Genomic DNA, 13,819 nt, shown 5'->3' on the forward strand with positions numbered 1-13,819 from the left:
GTTTTATTGCACCAGCAGATCTGAACTGGTTTTGATTGATTATGACATCTGGAAGGAAGATAGATTGTAAAAGCATTGAAGTCAAAATGCAGACGGATGTGAAACTAATCAATCTCCATTCATCTCTGCAGAAACAGAGTTGTTTCATAGCTGTTCAGTATAGATTTGTTTGCATTGATTTTTAATGTTTAAAAGTGCATCTGTAATATCAGCCAGCAGCAGAGCTCAGAGACCAACTCATGAATTCAATTAATCATTTATAACCATAACGCAAATATCAATGAAAATGTTAAACTTTTTCTGTGCCGCCACTATGAATCTGCAGTTTTAATAATTTTGAACATTTTAAACTTTCATGCGATTTGAGTTAGTTGCACATATTTATTAGAGAAAGTCAAAATGATTACTTAATTTTTAATTATTTTATTTTTAATAAAATATTTAATTTAAAAAAATTCATTCGGCCATTATTCACCCAAACCTGTATGCTGCCGTTTGTCTTGTTTCCATCACTGCAGCTCATTTAAACTTTCATTTTTGGTTTAAGTATATGAAGCACAAAATCAGACACAAAATACAGAATCAGGGTTATCATAGTTAACTAAAACTAAAACAAAAAAATGTTACTTGAAATAAACTTCTTTCAGCTGTTCGCCAAGGCGGCATTTCTCGTTTTCATTTAGATTGACTTGATGTACTAAATTAACTAAAAATGAAATAAAAAAATAAACTAAATAGACATTTATAAAAAAAAAATTTTTAAATAAAAAAATACTAAAAGAGAAATATAAAAAATAAAATAAAATGTGAAAAATGAAACCTAATTTTACAATATTAATAAAATGATACTAAATTAACGCTGTGAAAAACACATTTTTTTATTGTTGTTTATGTGGTCAAATCAATTTCATGAGCAGTTGTTTATCTACTTTAATAACTTCCAGTTGTTGTTGTTGTTGTTTTAAGGGAAATTGTGAGGTAAGCCGCAAAAGATACAAAAATAGAACTGCAAGATTTAAACTCAGAAGATAGTAACATTACATTAATAGTTTTAACTAAAATGAAAACAGAAATATAAAATTAAAAAACTTCAAATATAAAAATTTTAAAAATCTACTTAAAATGATATTGAAATAACACTCCAGTGAAAAATATTTTTTATTGTCATTTTATATTGTCAGATCAATTTCATCGTAGTTCTACTCTAATAACACGAGTTTGATACAGTTCGTCTGAGGTGTATGTTGCATGTCTGTGTTCCTATATCGTCGTCAGTGTTGATGTCTGACTCTTAGCATCTGCTGTTTTCTGAGTTTTGAGCGGCCAGCCGGCGCCGCAGGTGTTTAGTGAAGTCCGCCTGTGCTCGAGGAAGAGCCTTGTTCACTAGTGACTGCGGGAGCCAACCCTTAACACACAAGGACACGTTCAACACACGACTGCATAAATACATCAGGGAATCTTCTACACTGGAAACATGAGGTGTACAAACATTTTTCACTCAAAAATCAGTAGTAAATTTCACAAGTAATATCAAAGAGTAACACCGAAATTTTGAAGTAGACTGAAAGTCTAGTAAAATGTTTTATTTTCAACTTTGACAATAATTTTTACAGCATGTATCATCTGCTGGTCAGTAATATCTAGTGCTGTCAAACGATTAATCGCATCCAAAATACAAGTTTGTGTTTACATAATATATGTGTGTGTACTGTGTATGTTTATTATGTATATATTAATGCACACACATCCATGCATATATTTAAGAAAATATGTTAAATTTATATGTAATATAAATTATATATAAATATAAATATACACATGCAATATTTTTTTTTTTTATATATATACATGCATATGTGTGCATTTTTATATACATAATAAACACACAGTGCACACACATATATTATGTAAACATAAACTTGTATTTTGGATGTGATTAATCGTTTGACAGCACTAGTAAAAAAAAACAAATGTGCATGTTTTGTACCTTGACGTCCATGTTGAGCAGCCAGATGAAGCGACTGCGTTCGGGACGGTCCTGAAGCGGCTGCAGGATGATGCAGGTGGGTCCATCTTCAGCTCTGAACACAACAAACACCAAACACACACTTACAGAATGTCTTTACCATCAGAAAACACTTTCAGATTATGTCCGGTTTAGTAACTTCTAATCAAAATGTATATGAAATAATTCACAGGAAAAAAAAAGTTAAACTCTCATCAGTTATTCACGCTCATCCATCCAAACCCTTATTAATTCAGCTTAAATATATATATATTTTTGGCAGTTTTATTTGTAACCTTGTCTTTGTTTTATTTCTGTTAATGGTTATTTATTGTGTACAGCACATTGGTCAACGGTGGTTGTGTTTAGTTGTGCTTTGTAAATAAATTGAAATTGAAATAGAATTGAATGTTTTTATAAAAACAATAATGGATGGTGATTTATACTGTTGTGCTACAAAAACATGAAAAAAGCGCAATAACAGTCGTGCATACGGCTCGTGCGCTAGTATGCAAAGTCTTCTGAATTCATAAAACAGCTTTGTGCGACAAACAGCCAAATATTAATCGATGTTCACTTTAAAAAAAAAATCTCAAAGAAGTGGTGTTGCGATCGGTTTGGAGGAAAACAAGCTCATGCATTATTTTGCCAAACACATTATTTTGCTTTTCACAGAAGAAAGTTAAGTCACGTGTGATTGGACCAACATGAGGGTGAATAAATGAGCTATTTTAAAAGCAAGATTTAGAATCGTTCATAACGGTTGGCTAAACGCATGGCGACACACTTTAAAGGGGTCATATGATGCTATTTTAAAGATCATTATTTTGTGTATTTGGTATAACAGAATATGTTGACATGGTTTAATGTTCAAAAAACACATTATTTTTCAAATGCTGTACATTATTGTAGGTCCTCTATGCCCCGCCTCTCTCAAACGCTTCGTTTTCTACAAAGTCCCTCCTTTTTGAACACTTCAATCCTGCATGCGCTGTGTTTACCTGACAAACCCCGGCTGAGGCGGCAGAGACTCCAACCGCGTCGCGGCTCCGCCCAAATAAACACGTGACTCGCGCTTGGACGAATGTCTGACGCTCAGGAAGTCCCGCTGGCCAATCAGGTTTCCCGTCGTTTCCGACGAAACCTCGTGTGTAACCATGGTGTTCCTGCCCACATGTTTTAGCACCTGCGGCATAAAGGAGTTTGTTTACGGCTGAGTCGGACTTTCGTTACTTCACGGAAACATAACAGTCTAAACAAAACAAAATCATAAAATTGTGAAATTGACGTTTTTCTTAGAATTTCACATGGACACGCCCCTTTCAACATTGCAACTAATGCATCATCTAGAATTTCGAAAGACAACTCCACTTCATCTGTCAGAATTACAGAAAATTACGATGAAAATGCATTCTTTTTATTTTCTTATCAACCTGTAAAACGTTTTACACTTCAGTACATTTAAAAATAATAATAATAATTCAGTGCTGTTGCCTGTTACACTAACTTACAGTTTTTGTTTTTTACAATTGCTAGGACACATTTCTCAATACTAAAATCGCTTTTTCAAAACTCTCTACACACAGTTCTCCTAACCATCTTTCAACTTGACACAGCAGTTCATTTCACATTCAAAATGCACTAAAACTACCAAAGCACTTCATTAATGCCTCAAATCAAGTCATTCTAACATAACACTATAGCAAAGGTTTTCACCCAAAAAACACTTTATATCACTCATAACACAACAGCCTAAAAAACACTAACAACAGGTAGCATTATACAATGTTTTCTTTTGTAAAATGTCTTTACAAAACAAGAATGACACTCTCTACTGTTTATAATTAATATGTTACATTGTTGGCATTACAGTACAACATTATTCCTAAGTTTTCCTCTTTTGTATAGATGGTAATGAAAGGAAAAGACTAACACTTGTGAAGATGTTCAGCTACATGCAACTGCTTTGATAGTAGCCTATTTGATTTTTTACGTTCAGAATATTTTTCTATTACTGTAGAAATGAAGCAAATTTCTGTCTTATTTTTGCACTGTGATAGGTTTTGAACTTTATCAGTTTTGAAAACATAGTACATAGTACATAAAGTTTTGGTGTTTGCGTCAGAGTGATAAAAGAATTCATGTAATTTGACAGATGTGCCAAAGCAATGATAAATGATTCACAGTTTAGCCCACATAGACTGATGTTGTGCTCGCTGTGTGAAGAGTTTTGGAAAAAGTGACCTAAGTATTGAGAAATGTGTCCTATAGTGATCATAAAAAACTGTAAATAAATGCACATGCAGTTATAAATTCAAGTTCATTGATTTAATAAAACCTTTTTAGTTGCCAACATTATTTTAATGAGTTCTGGTGACATAATGTGTTTATTGTGCATTATGTGTTAAGTTAAAAAAAATTAAGTTGTAGTAACTTGATAAAATAGTCTTGTTAACAGTAGATTTCTAGTTCCCAGCATGCTTTGCATAGAACTGAACAAGGAGAAAACTGTTAAAAATAAGTGTTATGTTATGTGTTTTTGGTGAAGGGAGAGATCATGTTTAATGCTGTTATATGTTCGAGTTTCTCTCGTGCTAAAGCTACATGAAGGTAAACATTGTAATGACTCTGTGAGCAATGATGCGCTAATGCCAGTGATTAGCAATATCTTACTTCTTCATTCAATTCACATGCTAAAGAAGTTACATTTAGCATGTGTTAAGCTAGCTGTTGATTTTAACTGAAAAAAATTGGTTCGAGGGCCACAACTCAATTAGAGCAACTGAATTTTTTGGGCTAATCAACTTAAAAAATGTGTTTATGCTACAAAATAGTTTCTCTAACTCAATGTAGTAATCATAATTTCATCAAAAGTGGGTCATAACTCAAAAAAGATGCAAACAGTTGTCCTAATTTGCATCCATTTAGAAACATACCTAATGTCCCGCTAATTACACTTAAAGTTAATTAATACGGTATTTGTATACTTGCTGTATTGTGGTTGTGTCTATTGATTACAAAAATAACACAGATTAATTTTGCCATTAATAGTGTTGCCACAGAAACGCATAACTCTGAGTCTGAGGAAGTGAACGTCTCCGAGCAGAACGTCCAGATAGTCATCTAGTAATTACAGCGCTGTATTTTCAGCATCATTACTCCTGTCTTCGGTGTCACATGATCTTCAGAAATCATTCTAATATGCTGATTTGCTGCTCGAGAAACATTTCTGATTATTATCAATGTTGAAAACAGTTGTGCTGCACAATATTTTTGTGAAAACCGTGATATATTTAATTTTTCAGGATTCACAGATGAATAGAAAGTTCAAAATAACAGCATTTACTTGAAATAGAATCTTTTGTAACATTATAAATGCATTTACTGTCACTTTTTTATTAATATAATGTGTCCTTAATAAATGTATTACTTTTATGATGTATTTAAAAAAATAATAATAATCTTTCTGACCCGGCAGATGCTTTCATCCAAAGAAACTTGCATTACATTCACATGACACTTTTGATCAATTTAATGCATCCTTGATGAATAAAATAGAAAATATAATAAAAAAAAAGTAATACCAAATAAGTATGTCTTACTTTGATGTGTCTGATGCTGGGGTTCCATTCGTGCATCTCCTCCACTCTGAAGAACAAGATTTTGTGAAGTTCCTCTGGAGACGCGTTCAGTTCGGCCTCTAATCGGAAAACCTTCCTGTTGCCGGTGAGAACTTTGCTATAGATCACATCTCCATTCTTCTGAAGGAAAAAGACGTTCATCATTTTCTATGAGAACACATTCTGGCGATCTGCACACCTAGAGAACATTTTACATTCACAGACGAATACCTCGGCCGTCTCCAGTTTCCATCCGTCCTCAGACTCCACGATCTTCAGAGCTTCATTCAGCGCTGCTTCTCCTTGTTTCAGATAAAACACGTCCTCATCGGCCAATGCAGCCGTCCTCTGCTCCACCGCCTCTGTCTCTGAAGACATTCATATATAGGTTATAGGATTTAGAAAATTCAAAATAATAATAATATATCAAATTAAGTATAAATATTTCAGATTCTGCAGTGTTTCTATGTGAGTGATCAAATGTAAGTAAATGAGTGTCATTAATCATGTGACAGTCAGATCATTAAATCTGAAGATGCTTTTTGGATCATTTTCAGTGTTTATTTTTCTTACTTTCTTGTATTTGAAAGAACTTAATCTTTTATTCATAAAGGACACATTCAATTAATCAAAAGTGTCAGTTAAGACATTTATAATGTTCCAAAAAACTTCCATTTCAAATAAATGCTGATCTTTTGAACTTTCTGTTCATCTGTGAATCCTGAAAAATCAAATGTATCACAGTGTCCACAAAAATATTGTGCAGCACAACTGTTTTCAACATTGATAATAATCAGAAATGTTTCTTGAGCAGCAAATCAGCATATTAGAATGATTTCTGAAGATCATGTGACACTGAAGACTGGAGTAATGATGCTGAAAATACAGCTGCGCATCACAGAAATAAATTACATTTCAACAGATATTCACATAGAAAACAGATATTTTAAATTATAATACTATTTCACAATTTTTACTGTATTTTTGATCAAATAAATGCAGCCTCGGTGAGCAGGAGAGACTTTTTATGCTCACCATTTAAAAAAATCTTACTGACTCCAAACTTTTGAACTGAACTGCAGCTCTGCTGGAGTATCGGATGGAAAGTGAAGTTAAATATGAATGCACAGACTCACTTTCAGTCCATCTCAAAGGGCTCCATGCTGGAAGGGCCATTTGTCCTCTGCTCTGCAAGTGTGCGATCTCCTGGCCGAACGCCGCCAGAGCTGCTCGCTGCAGACCTGCAGGATGGAAAAGACACCATAAATAAAACACAATACAAACACAAGCTCGTGCATCGAGCTGAAGCTACAGTCAGGCACCTGCCATGCTCCGTAGATGTGGGTATGTGATTCCACAGCAGAGTTTCAGGACGGCCCGCAGCATGTTGGCTCCCGCTGAGATGGCGAGGAAGAGGAGGCCACGGGACAGTTTTATAGAGCCGCTGAAGGACAGAGACGAAGATAACGGCTCCATTTACAAGATAGGATTCAGTTCGGCTTTGCCTCCAAGGCCACATTCAAGAGGAACAAGAATGTAGGTTTGCACTGTTTAAAGTCACTGGAACCTGCTAGACATGATTAAAGATGAGAGGAATAGTTCAGAGAAAAATCACATTTCTGTCAGGTAACAGCCCGTGGGTTAAGATAAGACAGATTGCATTTATTTATTATTAAAAACATTTTATTTATTTGTTTGTTTTTTTGTTTACACTTTACAATAAGGTCTCATTTGTTAACATTTGTTAGTCTTTAAATGTACATGTAATAGCGGTGAGTTAAGATAAGACGGAAATTGTATTTATTTATTTGTTTAATATATTTTATTTAATATAATTTATTTATTATTAAATCTTATTATTATTAAATAATTGTATTTTTATTATTAAAAATATATATTTCTTATTTGTTTCTTTTGTTTGGGAACACTTTACAATAAGGTCTCATTTGTTATCTGTTAGTCTTTTAAATTCATATAATATATTACATTTATTTAATATTCATATAATACCATATAGCTGTAAATACATTTTCTTTCTTTATTTGTTTATTATTATTCTTATTAAATAATTGCGTTTATTTGTTTGTTTACATTTTATTAACAAAGGTTAAAAATGCCATGGAAATATATTGCTCATTGCAAGTTCATGGTATTTAATGCATTAACTAATGATAACAAATGAGACTTTGTTGTAAAGTGCTACGGTTTGTTTTCATTTTTGAGTGAATTATTCCTTTATTTAATACCAGCACAAGAAAAACACTTTTCCATATGCATGCATACAAATTTGTTTTTTCCAAGGTTTAAAGCTTTAAAGTCCCACTGACTCTGAGTAGAGAGATCAGCAGAATGACCCTAACACTGACCTTAACCTCCACTAAACCCTGAGAGAAACCTTCACCTCCTTCAGCAGCCACACCTCCGAACAGAGGACAGAAGATGTGCTGAAACACACTAATACCATCACAATCACAAACCCACCTCAGATTAAACATGCATTACAGCTTTCACATGCTTTCACTGAGATTTCAGTGATAAACACGCTCTCAGTCATCATGCATGAGAGCAAGATGAGCTTTTTAGAAAGATTTGTTCATCCTGGGTGCCAAAATAAAGTCATTTGTCTTTGTTAATTTCATGTCTGAAATGATCAACTATGGAGAATTAATTCAGTCTAGAAAAATCCATCATGCACACAAGGTCTATCATAACAGAGGAATGAGAATTTCTGGATGACTACATATTTGTATTTACGTTATATTTTCCTGATGCCATTCACAAGGGTCTCAGCAGCCCCGAGTAAAATATTAGTATTTTTAAAGGGTTTGACTTTCCAGTAATATTAATCAGTTTCACTGCACTGACACTATCAGATGAGAACAAAACGTGAAATGAATTGAACAGAATAATGACGTTCACAATATTAAAGGAATAGTTCATCCAAAACTGAAAGATTTGGAGAAATGTAGCATTGCATCAGTGTCTCAGCAATGGATGCTCTGCAGTGAATGGGTGCCGTCAGAATGAGAGTCCAAACAGCTGATAAAAACATCACAATAATCCACACTACTCCAGTCCATCAGTTAACATCTGGAGAAGCTGAATCTTCAGAAAAGCTGAAACAAATCCTTGCAGTGTTGCTTCCAGTGGAGTACTTGTGGATTATTGTGATGTTTTTATCAGCTGTTTGGACTCTCATTCTGACGGCACCCATTCACTGCAGAGCATCCATTGCTGAGACAGTGATACAATGACACATTTCTCCAAATCTGATGACGTGGTGCTGTTGGATGATGTTAATCAATAGTCAAAAAGCTATTTAGGTATTGATTTAGCAAACACACACAAGTCGCTTCAGTCAATTCCTGTTGGGTAAAATCATTACAGAAGTAAAATGTTTCTTGTTGAAGGGTTTGCTCTGGTTCTGTTGTCTTGCTGTTTATGGTTTGTTTGATGACTGAATTAAATGGTATGCAAAATAATTATGCTTCAACTGCAAACTAAATGAGCTGTTTTTCTTCTGTTTGTTTAAAGTTGAACTGCCAGCCTGTATGAAGTGGCAGGTGATTTCGGGTCAGAGCTGTTGAGTCATTCAGGCTTTGAAGCTCTGGAGAACTTTATCTGTCTGAGGCGATTAATTCAGCAGCGCATGAAAACCTCCTCGAGACGTCTATCGTGTGTTTTGCACTGTCAAAAAAGCAATTACATTTTATCCAGCATACGGGCCTTTTGAGTCACAAATACTAAGAAATGTGACATAAAAGCACTGGTTAGAGCAGCAGAATGCCCCAAACAAGCACTTCAGTGCTGAGCAATGCTGTGGAGGTGTAGGGCTTGTGAACTCCCAGCATGCATTGCAGAATGAATTTTGCACTTACTGTTACTGTATTGTTTTACTGTTTACTTTATGCACTAAAAATATTTGGACCTCAATTTAAGATTTATGTATTTGAATTGCATATAATATTTCCATGCATTTGGATTACACCGTTTTAACATAAACTAATAAACTTAATGTGAAGCATTGGTGACAGTCACACATGAATGAAACAGCTCAGATTTCTGTAATAGTACTAATAAACTCAATGTGCTTTACATACACAAAAGCTATTTATCTCATGCATTTTAACTAATTGAATATTGGTTTCACAGCTAGCCATATTTTAATCAAGTGTATACTTTGTGTATACAAGTGTATAATACAGTCAGCACATAACATTTATCAAAAGTGCATTTATTTGAAATAGAAATCTTTTGTAACTTTAAATGTCTTTACTGTCACTTTTGATCAATTTAATGTGTCCTTAATAAATAAATCAGAATGTATAGAACATATAAATATATATTCTCTCTCTCACATTCTCTCCGAAGCAAAGTGCATCAAATCGAAGCGCTGCATTAAAACCTCTTGCATTTGACTCACTGACCTCAGAACCGGTCGGGATTACGGTCCAGCGGCCATCATATTAGCAGTGACCTGTGAAATCTCTATTAAAAAAAACTCCCGCTGCAGGAATTCTCCGAGATAAAAGGTCTTTTGTGTCCAAACGTTGGTCCATGATTTCTGCATCAGTGCAGCGAAGCAGCAGAAACGATGATGGAGTCCAGAAACCTGCAGACGACAAGAGTCTCATCAAACATCATCTTCATCAGTCACCTGTCGAGACTCGGGGACTTCTTAAACGAAAACATGAAACATGAGGTCATGAGCAGCACAAAGGTCACACGTGAATCACTCGCACACTAATGAGTGCGTTTACGAGTGTGAGCACAATCCAATAGCAATAATGCAGCACTGCTGAACTTCTTGACCTTCCAGTGAGAGTTAATTACAGTGACGAATAATTACAGTTATAGTTTGCAAATGAGGCTCAGGGTCCGTGTAGGTTTTGATAGTTTGCACGTTTAAGTTTGATAGTTTGCTTAAACGGTCGAATAATGAATGAATGAACGGTTTATTAATTCATTCATTATTTATTTATTTATTTCTGTGAATTAACTGACAGTATATTCCAATGTGTGCTTACTGTATATTCAGTTGTTTGCTCTTTGAACTTTTCTCTTGTAGTGCTTTTCATTTACTGTAAGATCTCTTTACAGTAGTGTAATGACAGTAAACGTTTCTTACAGTTTAATGCTGAATTTTACTGTATCTGCACTCCTCTATTTATGTCGAATACTGTAACAGACATGGACTAGCAAAAGGATTCCAATTTTCCATAAGGAGGTTTTTGTAACAGTGTTTTGAATTGATCTCACTAGTGTTCTCTAGACAGTGAAGTAGTCTGTATTTGACAGGTTTGTGTGTCATCTGAGGCCAACGTTTGAGTCTGACAAAAGAGAACGTGTTTTTGACTAAACTATTTGATTTTGACCTGGAAGTCTGAAGTTTGCACAAGTTGGTGTGTAGTTTTGAGATTGTGTGAGCAAATGGTGAATTGTGTGTTAGCTATCAAGAAAAACTGTATCTATTGTGAAAACATTTGAGAGTTTTGTGCACATGGTTTTGAGAAAATTATTTGCATGATTTGTAATTTGTATGAAATGAATGAAAACGTACAGTCTGTTTAGGACAATTACAAAGCGTTCAGAACTTCACTGTGTTAACTGTTTTGAGAACAGCGACCTGAGTTTGGAGAAATGTGTTAAATCGATTGAGAAAAACTGTAATTACAAACTCTATGTAAACTTGCATCACATACGGTATGATGACAGATTAATAAATTAATCAGCGCTGAAATGCATCATTCCAAACATGAGTGTCCACAGTTATTAGCATCATAAATCTAGCAAATTGTTTTTATGTTCATTTCTTTAAAATGTAATGCTTATTCTAACACTATACTTTGTGTTGTGTATTTTGTGTGTTTCTAATACAATGGCTGAAGGAGTGAATGCACTTAAATATTCCAAAACATTTTACTGTAATACATTATTAAAAATACATTTAAAATTATTATAGATATAATATAGATGTATTTATTAATTTAGTAAGTTACAAATGTGGAACATTATATTGAGTTGGTCAGTTAACCATATTCATAGTATAAAATGCCAGATTTTGTGAAAGCAAAGGTAAAATAGAGTGAAAAGGACGTGAAGGATACTTAAAATAAATCAAGTTATAAGTGCCTTCGTATTTTTTTCATGTTACAGTAAAGTGAATGAGACTGTATTTACAACTATATTGTAAAATGTTAATAATAGTCCTGAAAAGAAATGTCACAATGCTTAAAAAACTTAAGGATCTTTAATTTGTTTATGCCTAATATTATTTGATTTTTTTTTTTAGATATAATGTGAGATGTGTGAGATGGTTTATTGTTGATATACACACACATATATAATTTTTTTAAATAATTTATTTACAAATTAAAATAAAATGTATTATATTTATAGTATATCTATATTTATAGTAGTCTATTATGTCTGATTTTTCCTCATTCCATCAGCTTAAATACATGTGAATAAGATGTTCATCAGAATGTAAACATGAAATCAAATTGCATTTAATACTCATCCCTGGTTTTACCATGAACGATCAATCAGTGTGTGTTATTCTAAAGAAAAGTCTATAGGATTCTCTGACTGAAATGCCTCTGAAATGGCTTTCTATTCCAGTTGACATCACATAATGTGTTAACCAGCAGAAAAACAGTGCTCATTGTTAGTTACTGTCATGCAGCTTTTCTGAAATCTTGCTTGTAGCTAATACAATAACTTTATGCTTGTTAGCTGCTCAAGCTGAATGCAGTCACAGTGTTGTTTGTCAGATAATGAGTGCTGTAACAGATGTGTTTGGAGCTCGGCCAGTGTTTGAGCATGTGGTCAGCAGGTGAAGTTCAGTGTCCGCGTCATTCATCCTCACACAAGGACACCTGCTCGCTGATAACAGAGAGATGCACTTCATCACGCGGCACACACAGGTGGCCTGAGCGACTGACTGACAACTGACCTTTAGTGTGCATTGGTATTAGAGGTCACGTCACATGACCTGCACTCATTAGTCAAACACAACCTGCATCCACGCAACAGAAGCAGGTTCTTTATGCATGATCATTTCTGTGCAAAAATTATTTATAGAAGCATCTGTTTAAACATTAAATGGAATCCGATCATCCTTGATCTTCAGAGATAAAAGAACAAACAACATTTTTTTTATAAAATGCAAGCATGCTGTAGTTTAAAAAGAGCTCTTATTCACTGTAATTCACAAAATAAGTAAATATTACACATGGAAGCCCGTTTCCACCATTCAATAATTTTAATGTAACTTTATCTCACAATTGTGAATTTATTTCTTAGAAATGCAAGTTTATATCATGCAATTCTAAGAAAAAATGTGAGAAAAAAAGTCAGAATTGTGAGATAAAAAGTCACAATTACTTATATTTTCATTTATTGTTGGAAACGGGCTTCCATAAATAATTAATTGTTAAACTATAATTTTAAATCAAGCCTGAACATTATTATTTCCTAAGTTATCGTAACAAAAAAGGTACATTTTAAGTAGTGAAAAGTAATTGCAGCAACATTTTTTACACTGCAATGTATACAGTGAATGAATACAGCAATACACTAAAAATATTTTGCAATGTTTTAACAAATATTAAGTAATTAAATTCAAATTTTGATTGCTTTGATTACTATGACAAGGCATGTGTTGTTCCTTATTAGTGACGTGCTAAATAAAACGTGCGCGTACATGTGTGTGTGTGTGTGTGTGTGTATATACATAGTTCTGTCATGACAACTCTCGGAGGGATTGGCATGGTAATGTACATGACAATGTTAATGTATTTGGTCTTGACGGAATAGATCTGCTACGCTGCTGCGGCAGAGCAAGTACCGACCGTATTGCTACTGCCAGTACATCCACAACATGCTGCTGTGAGCATGTAAGAAATACTGCTGCTGCACACATAACATACTGATGTCATTAGGTCAGATTAAGTTAGACCTATCGGACTGCGCCATCTAGAGTTTCATGCCAGAACTCGGTGTATGTATATATATATATTCTTGAAAAAAAGGTTCCAAAAGGGTGTTTTCACAGCGATGCCTGTTTTGGTTTCAGTGAACCTTTTTTTTAAAGAGCCTTTCAGTGTTCTCAAGAACCAACAGTTCTTAAAAGGACAATTTTTTCTTAAGTGTGAAGAACATTTTAATAATCTAAAGAACCTTTTTCCACTGT

The 13,819-nt window shown here is 33.9% G+C and overlaps 1 protein-coding gene across 1 annotated transcript; it reads right to left on the reverse strand.

Annotated features, from left to right (window-relative positions):
- Window positions 1-1,258: 1,258 nt before the first annotated feature.
- star2 (steroidogenic acute regulatory protein 2) lies at window positions 1,259-7,011 on the reverse strand. The gene is made up of 7 exons (XM_016514938.1): window positions 6,948-7,011; window positions 6,762-6,866; window positions 5,857-5,987; window positions 5,608-5,766; window positions 3,007-3,191; window positions 1,988-2,081; window positions 1,259-1,405 (listed from the first exon to the last, which is right to left on the reverse strand). Exons 1-7 carry the CDS (start codon window positions 7,009-7,011, stop codon window positions 1,292-1,294), a joined length of 852 nt encoding a protein of 283 aa, XP_016370424.1. The 3' UTR covers window positions 1,259-1,291.
- Between the last annotated feature and the right edge of the window lie 6,808 nt (window positions 7,012-13,819).

This window comes from Sinocyclocheilus rhinocerous, unplaced genomic scaffold (assembly GCF_001515625.1).
Source record: "Sinocyclocheilus rhinocerous isolate Xijiao unplaced genomic scaffold, SAMN03320098_v1.1 scaffold477, whole genome shotgun sequence".
NCBI classification, from domain to species: Eukaryota; Metazoa; Chordata; class Actinopteri; order Cypriniformes; family Cyprinidae; genus Sinocyclocheilus; species Sinocyclocheilus rhinocerous.